This window comes from Aquarana catesbeiana, linkage group LG12 (assembly GCF_042186555.1).
Source record: "Aquarana catesbeiana isolate 2022-GZ linkage group LG12, ASM4218655v1, whole genome shotgun sequence".
NCBI classification, from domain to species: Eukaryota; Metazoa; Chordata; class Amphibia; order Anura; family Ranidae; genus Aquarana; species Aquarana catesbeiana.
The window spans coordinates 199,600,978-199,616,837 of NC_133335.1; the positions used below are offsets into that span (position 1 = coordinate 199,600,978).

Sequence of the window (15,860 nt, forward strand, 5' to 3'; positions counted from 1 at the left end):
ATTACATTTTTACTTTTGAATAGAATTGGAATTCTATTCAAAACTAAAAATGAAATAAAAAAATTGTGGGCTATACTTTAAGGAGTCTCTATTTCTAAAACAGTTAGGACTGTCTTACACCAGAACACTGTCAATCACTGTCATTTACAAAACATGCACTTGGAAGATTCACCTGAAGTGAATGTTTGTTGGATGTCGGATTCACTGCTTTATAAATATGTCCCATATTTTTTTTATTATCTGGCATGAATAACAGGCTTCACTTCACTAACTCAGAACATGCTCACCAACATAGAACTAGGATGCAAATCCAGGTTTACTCATATCCCTAGCAGCTGATTGATCTCATGTTACAAGCTGGACAATGACACTAATATGTCACGTGAGATGCTTTATACAAAGGATCCCCACCCTGCTCTGTTACAGATGAATGCACATACACCACATTTTATGTATAATATCTGTGGCAATACTACACCAGTACATAGATATAATAATAGGGCGTTACAGAATCAGTGCACACAAAACTGATATTTCAGATTTTAGTATATGCTGCAGAAATAAGCCATGTGACAGCTTCTTATATTTCTTATAGATTATTAGAGAGGTATATGTGTTCATAGCTCCCAACTGTCCCTGATTTGGAGCAATGTCCCTCTGTCCCTCTTTCCCCCTCATTTGTCCCTCATTTTGGTCTGATCTATATAGATGTATATAAAATGCACTTTTTATCTTTCAAAAAGTGTTTCCCAGTGCTAAACCTTTCATCTGATTTCTAAATTGTTGCATTTGTACATTTTAAAAGCCAATATAAAGGAATAGTAGTGGTTAAAAAAAGCACTTGTGGATTTAATTAACCTTTTATTTGGGGTTATTTCTCCTTTAAGGGAGTGTGGCAGGGGGCGTGTCCTATACCTACATACATTTGCTAGTAGGTGTCCCTCATTCCCATCTCAAAATGTTGGGAGGTATGTGCGTTTAAAGCAGAACTATACTCCCCTCCCCTGGCTATTGCTAACAGGTCTTTGATCCTTAAACATTTTAGCTTCAATAACGGGCACTTTCACCCCCTTCCAGCCCAGGGCAATTTTCACCATTCATCGCTGTTGCACTTTGAATGACAATTGCGTGACCATGCAACGCTGTACCCAAATTCTTATCATTTTTTTTAGACATGCAGGGCTTTCTTTTGGTGATATTTAATCACCGCTGTTTTTTTTTTTGTTTTCTCTAACCACTTGCCAACCGATGCACGCCGATATACGTCAGCACAATGGCAGCGGTGGGCAAATGGGCGTACCTGTACGTCCCTTTTAATTGGCGGGGTTAGCGGGTGCACGCAGGCGCCCGCCGCGTACAACGTGACCGCGCCCGCGGTCTCCCGGCGATCGTGTCACGGTGCCGCAGAACGGGGAAGTGCCTATGTAAACAAGACATTTCCCCGTTCTGCCTTGTGACATGACAGAGATCACTGCTCTCTGTCATCGGGAACAGTGATCACTGTCATGTCAGTGATAGCCCATCCCCCCCCACAGTTAGAATCCCTCCCTAGGACACACTTAACCCCTTGATGCCCCCTAGTGTTTAACCCCTTCCCTGCCAGTGTCATTTACACAGTAAGCACTGATCGCTGTATAAATGACAATGGTCCCAAAATAGTGTCAAAAGTGTACGATGTGTCCGCCATTATGTCGCAGTCATGATAAAAATCGCAGATCGCCACCATTACTAATAAAAAAAAATGAATAATGAAAAGGCTGTAAAACTATCCCCTTTTTTGTAGATGCTATACATTTTGCGCAAACCAGTCAACATACGCTTATTGCGATTTTTTTTACCAAAAATTTGTAGAAGAATACATATAGGCCTAAACTGATGAAGAAATTAGTTTTTTTACATTTTTGTTTTTGGATAAGTAAAAAATATAGATTTTTTTTTTTTAATATTGTCGCTCTTTTTTTGTTTACAGCGCAAAAAAAAAATCGCAGAGGTAATCAAATACCATCAAAAGAAAGCTCTATTTGTGGGAAAAAAAGGACCTAAATTTTGTTTGGGTACAACGTAGCACAACCGCGCAATTGTCAGTTAAACAGACGCAGTGCTAAATCGCAAAAAGTGGTCAGGAAGGGGGTAAAATCTTCCGGGGCTGAAGAAACGAAAAAAGACTGATTTTTTTTTTTTTTTTAAAAAGACAATTTTTCTTAGATTCTGTTATAAAATGTTGCAAATAAGTAATTTTTCTCCCTCACCGATGAGGCGGCACTGATGAGGTGGCAATGATAAGCCAGCACTGATGGACACTAAGGAGGCTGCACTGATAGTCGGAACTGATGTGCACTGATAGCCGGCACTGAGAGGCGGCACTAATGGGCACTGATAAGCAGCACTAATAGGCAGCACTGATGGGCACTGATAGGTAGTGCTGATGGGCTGATTATCTGTGTACATGTCCCCTGGTGCACTTGCCGGTTCCCAGCTCTCCTGCCCTCATGCTGTGACAGCGTGTAAGAAATGGAATGCCCATAACCGGCAAGTTTGATTACATGTGATCAGTTGTGATTGGACACCGTTGATCACATTGTAAAAGGCTGCTGTGATCGTCCCTTTACCACAATCACCGAGCGTTCCGCATGCACACCCCAGTGGCATGGTTCTGGGAGGACATCCATGGACGCCCTCCCGGAATGAGAAAGCCATGTTGTAGCTGTCTTTCAGCTATAGAGCAGTTCTAAAGTGGTTAAAATAACAAACATGTTATACTTACCTGCTCTCTGAAGTGGCAATTGCACAGAGCAGCCCTGATCCTCCTCTCCTTTTCTAAGGTCCTCAGCCGATGCTCTTGACTCCTCCTCTTCTTGGAATGCCCCTATAGGTAGCTGCTTCCGTGCCACGCTGTCTGCATCTATAGACACAGCCAGCAAGGCACGGCCTGCCCCGCCCCTTCAGTGTATCACCTGAGGATAGTCCCTTCACTGGGTATATGTAAGGGTTTACAGCCACTTTAAAGTGGTTCTTCACTCTAGCAAAAAAAAATACAAAATACTGTAGCTGCTGACTTTTAATATAAGGACACTCACCTGTCCAGGAATCCAGCACTGTCCTTACCCGGGGTAGTTCTTCACTAGTCTTCAGGTCTCCAGCGCCGGCATATTTAGTGTGGGAAGCCGGCTGTGACAGCTTGAGGTTTCACAGACGGCGTCCTGTTGCGCATGCCGCTCTGCGCTTTGTAAATGGTTCCGCAGCCTTCTGGGACCTGTGATATGTCCCAGAAAACTACTGGTGAAGGGGGGGTGGGTTGCAGAACTGAGTTTCCGCTCAGATCGCCTAGGCAAACCAAGTGGGAGTGGGTACCTATCAAAACTAGGTACCAAAAGGAGGTGCTGGGGCATGAAAAGGTGGGCAAGAACAGAGTCTATAATTAAGGCAGGGAGTAGTAAACATCTCACCCTCCAAGGCTCCACCTATAGCTAATATATCAATTTTGGGTGGCCTGGCCCTTTTAAAGTTTAACTCTAAGTATGGATTTTATTGAATAGTTCTACAGTATTTTGTCTATAGCTTGGACCAATATACACTCACCGGCCACTTTATTAGGTACACCTGTTAAATTGCTTGGTAACACAAATTGTTAATCAGCCAATCATTTGGCAGTACCTCAATGCATTTAGGCATCTAGATGTGGTGAATATGACTCGCTGCAGTTCAAACTGAGCATCAGAATGGGGAAGAAAGGAGATTTAAGTGACTTTGAACGTGGCATAGTTGTTGGTGCCAGGCGGGCTGGTCTGATTATTTCAAAAACTGCTGATCTACTGGGATTTTCACACACAACCATCTCTAGGGATTACAGAGAATGGTCTGAAAAAGAGAAAATATCCAGTGAGTGGAAGTTGTGGGACGAAAATGCCTTGTTGATGTCAGAGTAGAATGGGCAGACTGGTTTGAGGTGATAAAAAAGCAACAGTAACTCAAATAACCACTCCTTACAACCAAGGTATGCAGAATACCATCTCTGAACACACAACACATCGAACCTTGAAGCAGATGGGCTACAGTAGCACAAGACCACACGGGGTGCCACTCTTGTCGGCTAAGAACGGGAAACTGAGGCTACACATTGCACAGGCTCACCAAAATTGGACAATTGAAGATTGAAAAAACTTTGCTTGGTCTGATGAGTCTCGATTTTAGCTGCGACATTCAGATGTTAGGGTCAGAATTTGGTGTAAACAACATGAAAGCATGGATCCATCCTGCCTTGTATCAATGGTTCAGGCTGCTGGTGGTGTAATGGTGTGGGGGATATTTTGTTGGCACACTTTGGGCCCCTTAGTACCAGCTGAGCATCATTTAAACGCCACGGCCTACCTGAGTATTGTTGCTGACCATGTCCATCCCTTTATGTCTACAGTGTACTCATCTTCTGACGGCTCCTTCCAGCAGGATAATGCACCATGTCACAAAGCTCCAATCATCTCACCACTGGTTTCTTGAACATGACAATGAGATCACTGTACTCCAATGGCCTCCACAGTCACCAGATCTCAATCCAATAGAGCAATTTTGTGATGTGGTGGAACAGGAGATTGGCATAATGGATGTGAATCTGCAGTAACTGTATGGTGCTATCATGTCACTATGGACCAAAATCTCAGAGGAATGTTTCCAACACCTTGTTGAATCTATGCCATGTAGAATGAAGGTAAGGCAAAAGTGGGTCCAACCCAGCACTAGCAAGGTGTACCTAATAAAGTGGCCGATGAGGGCAAGTATGTATATGCCACGCCTGTGGGACTGCTGTGGAAGTGGAGAATCACTCTAGTAGTCGCAGCTCCCACAGTGATTACCTCTGTCTTCCAACTCCTGTGCTGGCGCCAGGAACCACTCACAGAACACCTACATTTTTCCAATTATTGCAAAGTGTTCTCTGATTGGTGAAGTTTGAGACCCTGATATTACCACCCTACCTCTACACCTCATCCAATCAGATTAGACCTTACATTTATTAAGAAAAATGCAAGGTATTGAATGAATGGTGACCACACTGAGGGAGCAACCTCCTGGTTACTATGCAGCAAGGCAGCTGCTGAGCACAGGAACCAAAAAACAATGGGGATCACTGTAGTAGCAGCACAATTACTATACAATAATTCTCCATGACTGTAGAGATCTCACTGGTATGGCATGTGTATTCTTACATTGTCCAAGCTGGACCTCTATAACTATGCAATACAATTCATACCTGGAGTTAAGTTTCCTTATAAGTACTATGAGCTCTAGTGAAGTAATTGATATATAGAAACGAATATAAAATTCATTGGACATAATTCACTCAGGCTCACTCCTGTAGTAGCACAGATCAACCAATCAGGTTTGAGTTTAGTACAGATGATTTTTGATTTCCTTGTATGGGGGATCATCACCCTTTGCAGACTGGTGGTTATTAAATATCTTTATCCAGATATCCATCTGCAATCATTCTGCAGCATTCTACTCCAGCAATCATTTCATTTTATATAATGTGTCTATGTCTCCAAGCAGAAGATAAATTGCTGATTATGACAACAATAAATGATAGTGTATTGTAGTGTGCAGAGAGAGCTAGAAGCCAATATTGTGAGATAAGAGTGTTTGATATCAGAGATGATAGTTGGGAAGTCCGGCGTTATCCCCCCATATACAATGCTGGGGAGATGGAGGGAGGTGGGGAGAGGCGGCGCTGCCTACAAGCCGGAGCTGCACCTGCTCCATATAAGTAGCGGCGGAGCCCAGTACAGACCCTGTGAGAACGGTGCGATGGAAGCTGTCCGGCAGGAGGAGCTGTGCTCTGTGCAGCCTGACACTGCCCTGGTGCAAATAACCGCATGTACAGATCATGGACCACAGAGGTACTAGGTAAAGGCATCACTCATCTCTTCTTCCCTCTGCTCCCCCGACAATATCCTTCATCACTCGCCATTTATCCTTCTTCATGCATTTCTTGATTCTCTCCCTCTTTCCCAAAGCTTCATAATGTGGCTTTTAGTTATGTTACTTCTACTTGTGTGTCCGGTAGCCTTACATCGTATCATTTATTATATAGCTGAGTGCCGTGCCTTGGGGATCATGTTCTCTTTTCACCCTGTTACTTTTCTACCTATATTACCTTTGTCTCTATTCCTTCTTTCCTTCTTTCTTTCTTCTATTGACTCCTCTTTTCTTCTCTACTTTCTTCACTTTTCCTTCCATCTGCTTTCCCTCTCATCTTTTTCTTCGCAATGCTTTACTATTCTTTATACTCTTCTACGTTCTCTGAATGTACTCTCCAGTACTTTCTTCTCTTTTCCTATTCTCTCCTTCCTTCCGCTTTCTTCTACTCTCCTTTCTTCTATTCCCCATCCTTTAATCTCTTTGCATTTGCTCTCCTTGTTCACTTTCTCTCTTTCTTCTTTGCTTTTCCCTTCTGTTCCTTTTCTCCTCCTTTCCTCTCTACTACATTATTTGCATTTCCCGTCTTCTACTTCTCTTTTCCTTTCCTCTCTTGTCCTCTCCTAGTCTTATCCTCCCCTCTCCTCTTCTGTGCTTCATCTCCCATTCTATTCTATCCGATCACGGCCTCTCATATATTTTCTTCTGTACTCTCCTCCTCTACTGTCCTCTCCTCTCCTATCATTTCCTCTCTACTCTTGTCCTCCCCTCTCCTATCATTTCTTCTCTTGTCATCTCCTCTCCTGTCATTTACTCTCTACTCTTGTCCTCTCCTATCATTTCTTCTCTACTTTTGTCCTCTCTTCTCCTATCATCTCTTCTATACTCTTGTCCTCTCTTCTCCTATCATTTCTTCTCTACTCTTGTCCTCTCTTCTCCTATCATTTCCACTCTACTCTTGTCCTCTCTTCTCCTATCATTTCCTCTCTACTCTTGTCCTCTCCCTCTCCTGTCATTTCTTCTCTACTCTTGTCGTCTCTTGTCCTATCATTTCCTCTCTACTCTTATCCTCTCTTCTATCATTTCCTCTCTACTCTTATCCTCTCTTCTATCATTTCTTCTCTACTCTTGTCCTCTCTTTTATCATTTCCTCTCTACTCTTGTCCTCTCCTCCCCCTCTTCTCTTCTGTCATTTCTCCTCTACTCTTGTCCTCTCTTCTCCTATCATTTCTTCTCTACTCTTGTCCTCTCCTCTCCTATCATTTATTCTCTACTTTTGTCCTCTCTTCTCCTATCATCTCTTCTCTACTCTTGTCCTCTCTTCTCCTATCATTTCCTCTCTACTCGTGTCCTCTCCTCTCTACTCGTGTCCTCTCCTCTCCCTCTCTTCTCCTATAATTTCTTCTCTACTTTTGTCCTCTCTTCTTCTATCATTTCCTCTCTACTTTAGTCCTCTCTTCTCCTATCATTTCTTCTCTACTCTTGTCCTCTCCTCTCATCTCCTGTCATTTCTTCTCTACTCTTGTCCTCTCTTCTATAATGTCTTCTCTACTCGTATCCTCTCCTCTCCTAACATTTCTTCTCTGCTCTTATCCAACCTTATATCATTTCCTCTCTACTCTTGTCCTCTCTTCTCCTATCATTTCTTCTCTATTCTTGTCCTCTCTTCTATCATTTTCCCTCTTTTCTTGTCCTCCTCTCTTCTCCACTCCAATTCATTCTTCTCTTCTCTTGCCCTCTCCTATCATATTCTCTCATCTCTTCGCTTGTACTCTCCTCTCCTGTTCTCTCCTGTCCTCTCTTCTCTTGCCCTCTCCTTTCCTCTCCCATTATATCATCCTCTCTCCCTTTACTCTAGCTCCTGTCCTCTTTTTTCTCATTCTGTGTTCAGTGTTTAGTACACACCTGAGATACCCCCGTGCTATGTGCCCATGTCATGTCTCCAATTTTTGTGACTGGCACTGTCTTTGCCCACATCCATCTCTCCCTGATTGTTGTAGTTAAATAGTCTTATCAGAGATCTGGTGACTCTTCTTGTCCTACATCTATTGTCCAAACAGCACTTGTGATCTAATAAAGCAATGCCATAGAACGCCATCTCTGTTCTGTACTATAAAAGAATTGGCAGTTACCCCATACATACATTACTACTACACAATGGGACTGCAGCCTGAGCTAAAAAGCCTGTGTGGTGTGAGCTGACTCTTTTTACAGGGCACTGGAACCTCTGACATATATGTACTGCACTCTGCTATACATTGCTGGAAATATATCTATACATTTGTGTTTTATCATGCATCAGGTATTTTGCATATATTTAACTAACACAAGTCTGTAAAGATTTTTGCTGAACCTTTCGCTAATTGCTGGCATTATAGATGCAAAAAAAAAAACCTAAAACCAAAATAAATAAATAAATGAGAACATTACTATAAAAAACATTAATTTCACATTAATTTTTTACACAATATTGTATAAGATATAGAAATACATATTGTGCTTGTAAAAATATGGCTATATATCAGTGTTAATATTATTATTGTTTTTCTGTTTGTTAACATGAAATATCTATCTATACACACACACATACTATATATATATATATATATATATATATATATATATATATATATATATATATATATATATATACACGCAAATATTCCCAGACGTTTAAACCGTTTACATTTTATATAAATCTATCGATCCCCATCCCATGATACCAGTCTATCACTGGATCTATATTTATTCTATATATTTATGTAATGTACAGTACATGATACACATATGCTGTGTAGAAGATCCCTCAGGCTCTATACACAATAATATTGTTGCCCTCTCAGTTTAACACAGCCTGCTCCTCTGTGTATTGCCTCTTCTAATAGATTCATGATCCAGGTCACTTGTAGAAAATGTCAGTGCTATTTACACAAGCGAGCTGTTATAACTAATATTCAGCTATTTGATACTCTCCATCTCTCCCCTTGCTCTTTCTACTTGTTCACACAGCCAGTTGTATTTTTTTATATGTAAAATTACAACTTCACGATTATCAATAGTTACCCCCCCCCCCCCCCCCCCCAAAAAAAAAAAGCAGCAAGAAAAAAAATAAAGCTGAAATCCAGATTTTTTTTATTCTCTTATTTTTATACTTACACTCATCTAAGACAATTTGGGATTCCCTTTCTTGAAAAGCGATGTTATATTACAACTCCAATGTTGACCTATTTGTGCAGTGAGATGTAAGCATCAGCTTTCTAAAGGGGGGTTCTAGTATGTCACGTCGAGTTAAACACACCACCAAAGCACACATTCCTCTAGCCTCTGCCGCTTCCCCCCCTGGCACTCATGCCAGTCCTCTATCAGCAAATGTCATTTACAAACGTGCAAGCACTAGCTAAAAAAAAATGATTTGCGGACTCAACCTAATCTAAAGGGCTGTAGACATTGGAGATGAGAGGGTATTATGGCCGTTTTGATTTAGAAAGGGTGGTCCTGTTTTTGCTAAAAAAAAAGCTGATATATTTTATAGAAAATAATTACAATGAGAGCGAGAGAGAGAAAGGAAGAGAGAGGGGTTTATGCAAGTAACATAATATGGGAAAAAAAAAAAAAAAATATATATATATATATATATGAGAGAGGGATTGAGATGATAATAAAGAAAGGGAGAGATGGGTTATAAATAAGGAAAGAGAGGGATGGAGAGAGAAAAAGGATAAAGAAGGAGAGAAAGAAAGAGAGGGATAGATAATATAGAGAGAGCAACAGAATAGAGATAAAAGAAGAGATAGTAGAGAGAGAAAGAAACATACAAAGATAGTAAGAGAGAGATGAGAAAGAAAGAAAGAAAGAAAGAAAGAAAGAAAGAAAGAAAGAAAGAAAGAAAGAAAGAAAGAAAGAAAGAAAGAAAGAAAGAAAGAAAGAAAGAAAGAATATAAAGAGAGCAAGAGAAAAGAGATAAAGAAAGAGATGGTATAGAAAGAGAGAGAGAGAGCAAAAGTGAGAGAAATGACATATCTAATAATAACAGATAACATAAAATAATTATAATAATAACAATTTTATATTAAGATAGATAAAATAAATAGTATATAAATTACCATATGGGCAAGTACAATATGATAAAATATACAATAAAATATCGAAAAGACTAGAACAAAAAAAACAAAAAACAATATGCACACAAGCACACAAGAAAGGCAAATATGTACGATATATATATATATATATATATATATATATATATATATATATATATATATATATATATATATATATATATATATATATATACACACGCAGCTTTTAATTTAATTACCGAATAGTGTATTAATGCAGAATTTGTATTACTGTAGTTGAATTCAGTGTTTCTGGATTTTTTTTTTCGATTTCGTCAGCCAGCCAAGTATAATGCATTCCTTAAGAGAAGAGCAACCTACAGAATATTGAGGCAATGTCATAGGATCCTTCTTTAGCATTTCTCTAGCTATGGTGGCAGTGACGTCACGGCCCTAGAGTAGGCTGCGTGGGTTGGTGTCAGTCCTTTGCATGATTACTAGTGGCAGGGGATACCCAATAATAATGAAGTCTTTCAACAAAATTACAAGTGATTTCTTAGCGAATGGAAATAAATTATTTGGTAATTTACATTGAAACTTCAGCAGGTTAGTTGAATCCTCTCCCTGCGCCCAATTACTGTTTTTTGGCTGAGACAGAACAATGATATATGTCGGGGGTAGGCAAAGATATGGAGAATGTTAGAGGCTCTAGAAGGGGCCAATAAGCAAGGGTTAGGTCTTGATATCAGATTATTTTTCGGTTGATGGTGTTTTTTTCAAGGGGAACCAAGTATACAATAGATTGTATAATCAGCAGTACATAATAACCTTGGGTAAAGGATGAAGGGGCATTATATTATGGACATAAGAATTGTATGTGGCCTATTGATGACGCAGTTTTGCAATCCATTAGGATCCCTGCCATGTATAGAAATGAGGTTTGAGGCTTACTGGAAGGTTGGGTCTTTCTACTGCATGGGGTGATAGAAATGGAGGTTGAACGTGTTGGAAGGATGGGTTTGGGCACTGCAATTGGTGACAAGAAGGGTGGGGGTAAAGTTATAGACCCTCCTCCAGATATGCAGCAGTCATGCAGACACCCTCAATCCCCACCACCCTCCCCAAAGAGAAAAAAAATCCTAATCTCCACTTGCTGGATGAATGTTCTAGCTGTAGATAGACTGTCGGTGATCAGCACAAAGCTAACACTCTGTTCTTCCCCCTCCCTCCCTGTGTCACCCACCCTCCATAGGACTTGCACTGGGCTCCACTTCCACTAAGAGAAGAGCAAGGGAAAAGGCATTAAGAAGACCAACCGATTACAGACCCCCCTTGCCCTGTTACTTGATCAGTCTACACAAAGAAAAGAGGTGGTGGTCATCATGGCGGTATGTAGGAGCTTCTAATTACTTTTGCAGAAGGTGTCATGCTGAAGGAGGCTCGGGGGTGGAGAAGAGCCAGTCTAAATAAGTGGAGGTAACAGTCTTCATCCAGGCACCAGCTGCACAACCTAGAGGAAGTCTACCTGATTCTTGTGGGGAGAGAGGATCTTGACAAGCCAACATGGCTACCTTGATCAGGAGCAAACTGTCCAATGTGGCCACCTCGGTATCCAACAAATCCCAGGCCAAGGTTAGCGGAATGTTTGCCAGGATGGGCTTCCAGGCGGCCACTGATGAAGAAGCTCTTGGTTTTGCCCACTGTGATGACCTGGACACGGATCACAGGCAAGGTCTTCAGATGGACATCCTGAAGACCGAGGTCCCTACAGGCGATGTCCCTGCAGAGGGGGACATCCACTACCAAAGAGATGGCAATGGACCCCCTCCATCTGACTCTAAAGATGAAGGGATATGCTCAGAATTAGGTGGAGCTGGAAAGCCTAAAATAACAGCTTGGGAGGCCGGATGGAATGTCACCAACGCCATCCAGGTAAGACCTTCAAGTCTTCTTCTGTATATAGTTCACCAGAGATAATCCCCAGCACCCTATTGTTCTTGTGTTGGTCACTTATCACACGCTCCATTGTCCTTTCCATAGTGAGATGTCACAGTCTGTTGAGGACATTTGCCAAGGTCAACATTTTTTGTCTCTTGTGAATCCTTTTAGGCTTACTAAAGCACAGCGTGGACCTTCTTTCCTTATAAAACAATCTACCCCACGGTAATTTACAACACCTAGTAAATATTTCAATCCTCTAGGTGGGCATTAACCCTTGAAGGTTCTTCAAGAGCTTTGGTTGTCTCTGAATGTTGACATCTCTCTTGCAACTGCTATGTTCGTTATGAGAGGGTATAGAATATATAGGATATAGAAGTACAGATGTATAGGGTATAGAAATAACTGTATATAAGGTATAGAAATACTTATGGTATAGAAATAACTATATATATAAGGTATAGGAAAAAATGTGTGTGTGTATATATATATATATATATATATATATATATATATATATATATATATATATATATATATATATATATATATATATATATTACATTAAATAGCATCTACTACTTCGCATGCTCTTTGTCAGAGACACTGCTCTATATCCTCATTAAAATATGTTTTTGTATATTTATCATACTCGTGCCATAACATCAAATATCTCAATTTTTGCTAAAAAAAAACATATTGAAAATCATTTTTAACAAAACTATAAGATCATCATACAAATTCAAAATAATTTAAATTGTGCTGATATTATTCACAAAGAGCTATAGGAAATTATTTGCAACTGCGAAAATGAACAAATAAATAGCAAAAAAGAAAAGGAAAATCGGTTGAGTTTGAGTTTATGATATGTATGGGTTTCTATTGGATGCTGTTTTATTTGGTATTCGGTGTACGAACTCGCTGTTGTCCCTGAGAAGGATTTAGTAGCTGCGTATACAGTTAGAATAAAAAAATTCTCATGGTGGAAATAAAAACGAACTTTTTTTTAATAAACGAATTTTGCTTTAACGAATTAATAAGAAAAAAAAAGTTGTTCTGTCGTGCTTTACTATCTATCTATCTATCTATCTATCTATCTATCTATCTATCTATCTATCTATCTATCTATCTATCTATCTATCTATCTATCTATCTATCCTCCTCTCTCTCTCTCTCAATCTCTCTGTCCATCCTTTCTTTACCCTAATCTCTTGTATTTATGTATTATGTATTGAAACATTCTTTGGTAATGAACAGTTACAACAATCACTTCAATTAACGGATAATAAACCAAGAATGGCTACAAATGTTGAACAACACAAATGTCGGTAAGATAATAGAATGTGCCAGTTATACGGCAAGACACACTATTTTGAAGCAAAACAAATCTACATTTTTGCAATCAGACAAGTCTGATTTAGTTATGATGCCTATTGATTAGGCGATCAGTTACTATGTATTGCCCTTCCAGCTGATTATTTAAATGAAATCCTCCATAGAGAGGGAAGATGGGCACTGGTAAAAGATGGCAGTCCAATTCTGCGTGCCTGTACAAACTGATTATCTGTGCGTTTTTTGCTGTGGAGATGAGCGCCGCCGAGTGGAATGATTGGGGATTGCAGGTTGCAAAAGAGGAGGCCCTACAGCACTAAGATGGGACCAAAAGGCCAGCTGCCATTTTTTTCCCTGTAGATTGGGCTGGAGATTATATTATCTTTATTTCTATCTATGTTTACAAGAAAAAAAAAAAAATAAGAAAAGGGCAAAAACGAATTTCTAACAGTCATAACATTATTTACTAAAACTACAGGGTGCAGAGGCTGGTGCAGCTGTGCATGGTAGCCCAATCAGCTTCTAACTTTAGCTTGTTCAATTAAGCTTTGACAATAAAATCTGATGCACAGATAATGCACAGCTGCACTAGATTTTGCACTCTCCAGTTTTAGTAAATCAACCCCTATGCATATTTTTCTGATCTGACTGTGCTACTATGCAGTTGGGCTGCTATTGGTTTCTACATTTTGCTCGTTATCATTACTCTCTATGGTACATCGCGGTTGATTTACAAATACTGGAGAGTGCAAAATCTGGTGCAGCTCTTCATAGAAGCCAATTAGCTTCCAAGTTTTATTGTCAAAGCTTAATTAAACAAGCTGAAGTTAGAAGCTGATTGGTTACTATGCAGAGCTGCACCAGATTTTGGGAGCTCCAGTTTTAGTAAATCTACCCCATAGTGACTGCATGATAGCTATTCAAATGGTTTTCATTTGTGTGTACACTGCTACATCTTAAATTGTTCACACCACGATGCATTTTATAATGCACAGTAATGCACTGTATATGTGTGATGATGTGTGTCACCATTTATTGTAATTTGCCTCCAATGCACATACAGTATATAGGGCACTGCAATGCAATACACAGATGTAAATAATCTGTGCACTGGGTTTTGATAAACAGAACATGAACCTATTCTTTCTTTCTTTCTTTCTTTCTTTCTTTCTTTCTTTCTTTCTTTCTTTCTTTCTTTCTTTCTTTCTTTCTTTCTTTCTTTCTTTCTTTCTTTCTTTCTTTCTTTCTTCATGAATGGGCTAGCTAATGAAATTGCCTCAATGCATGAAAATGTGCACAGTGTTGTGGCATCAATGGGCCCTTACTACTGCATAAGCTTGATGTTCATGCTTAGGGAATATGGCAACATGAAACAATTATTTAATGCCCCCCCTTTTTTTTTTTACATTGGCCGTCCTTTTTTTTTTGTTTGTTTTGCTTGAGCTAAATAAGTGTCTAATTATCTATATATAGGACAGTATTGGTGTCTATGATTTCTTTTTTTTATCAGGTCTAATCTAGTTCAGTCTTATATACTTGGCTGTTGAATGGGGTACCTGAAAACGTAGACGTCAAGCTATGTAATGAGTAACGATGCGTTTTATTTACAGCAATTCTTATATTTTTTTTACCTTTAGTCATTTTATATCACAGATAGGACACTGCAAAGCTCTGGATTTGTTAAAAAACATTTACTATACAAAAAAAAAAATCCCTAGCTGTTCTTTACATATTGTATCCCACAGCTGCTATGTGTTATGTAGCTGTATTGCTAATATATATTACTATACTTGAAGGAAACTATGTTGCTTCCTCACCAGACATTTGGGCTTTTTCTATAGGTGATCAATAGGCAAAAAATATATATATATACATAATTTACAAATACACATATGTAATTATAGCACTGAGGCCTTTTGCAAGAACCCCCAATCATCTACATCAGTGCCTTCCATTAAAGGAACTTGCATTCTGATGTCCCTACCACAAGCATGTCCTCAGAAACCTACACACAGTAGGAATAATCTGGGAAGAAGCCAATTTAATTATCAGTATGCTTTTGGGCTGGAAACTGGAATACCCTGAGGAAACCCATGCAAACATATGGAGGGCATACAGTGTTCATGCAGAAATATATATAACCTAACCACTTAGTAATCGTGCTGCCTCCAAAATTTAGAAACCATAAACTTGCCAAATCATAGCAAGCAAATTGAAAAAAAAAATGCATACTTCTTTTTTAATTAAACATATCTCACCTCTCCTCACTGGAGAAAACTGGAAGAGGAAGTAACATGTAACATTTGAATATGTCGGCTTCTGATTTGCATTCAGTTTTACTACTACAGCTCCAAGTACCTGAAGAGCCTTGATAGAGAAACAGGGCCCTGGTTACTATAAGCCACTTATATACTCTGGTTAGCACTTGATAGTGAATCTATCTAAGGCTGCATTTTGAAAAACTTGTACAGCAGATAAACAAATTCATTTTATGTTTTTTTTTTGTTTTTGTTTTAAAAAAATCCAATTAAACTTTCAATTTAAATCAGCTAAATACAATGCAGGACTCTTTGCACAGCCCCTTACTGAGTCAGAGATGGAGCTCTCCAATCAGTCAAGCTT

The 15,860-nt window shown here is 39.4% G+C and overlaps 1 protein-coding gene across 3 annotated transcripts in view; it reads left to right on the forward strand.

Annotated features, from left to right (window-relative positions):
- The first annotated feature begins 5,703 nt into the window (after nucleotides 1-5,703).
- SLC32A1 (solute carrier family 32 member 1) overlaps nucleotides 5,704-15,860 on the forward strand; it is a 50,609-nt gene continuing 40,452 nt past the window's right edge. The window contains exons 1-2 of one of the 3 annotated variants that reach the window (XM_073606447.1): nucleotides 5,704-5,888; nucleotides 11,221-11,900. In XM_073606447.1, coding sequence (XP_073462548.1) covers nucleotides 11,532-11,900 — 369 coding nt within the window. In that variant the 5' untranslated portion in view covers nucleotides 5,704-5,888; nucleotides 11,221-11,531. Of the gene's footprint in view, nucleotides 5,896-11,070; nucleotides 11,901-15,860 lie in introns of those variants that run through there. The other 2 variants (XM_073606445.1, XM_073606446.1) reach the window with 2 other exon arrangements.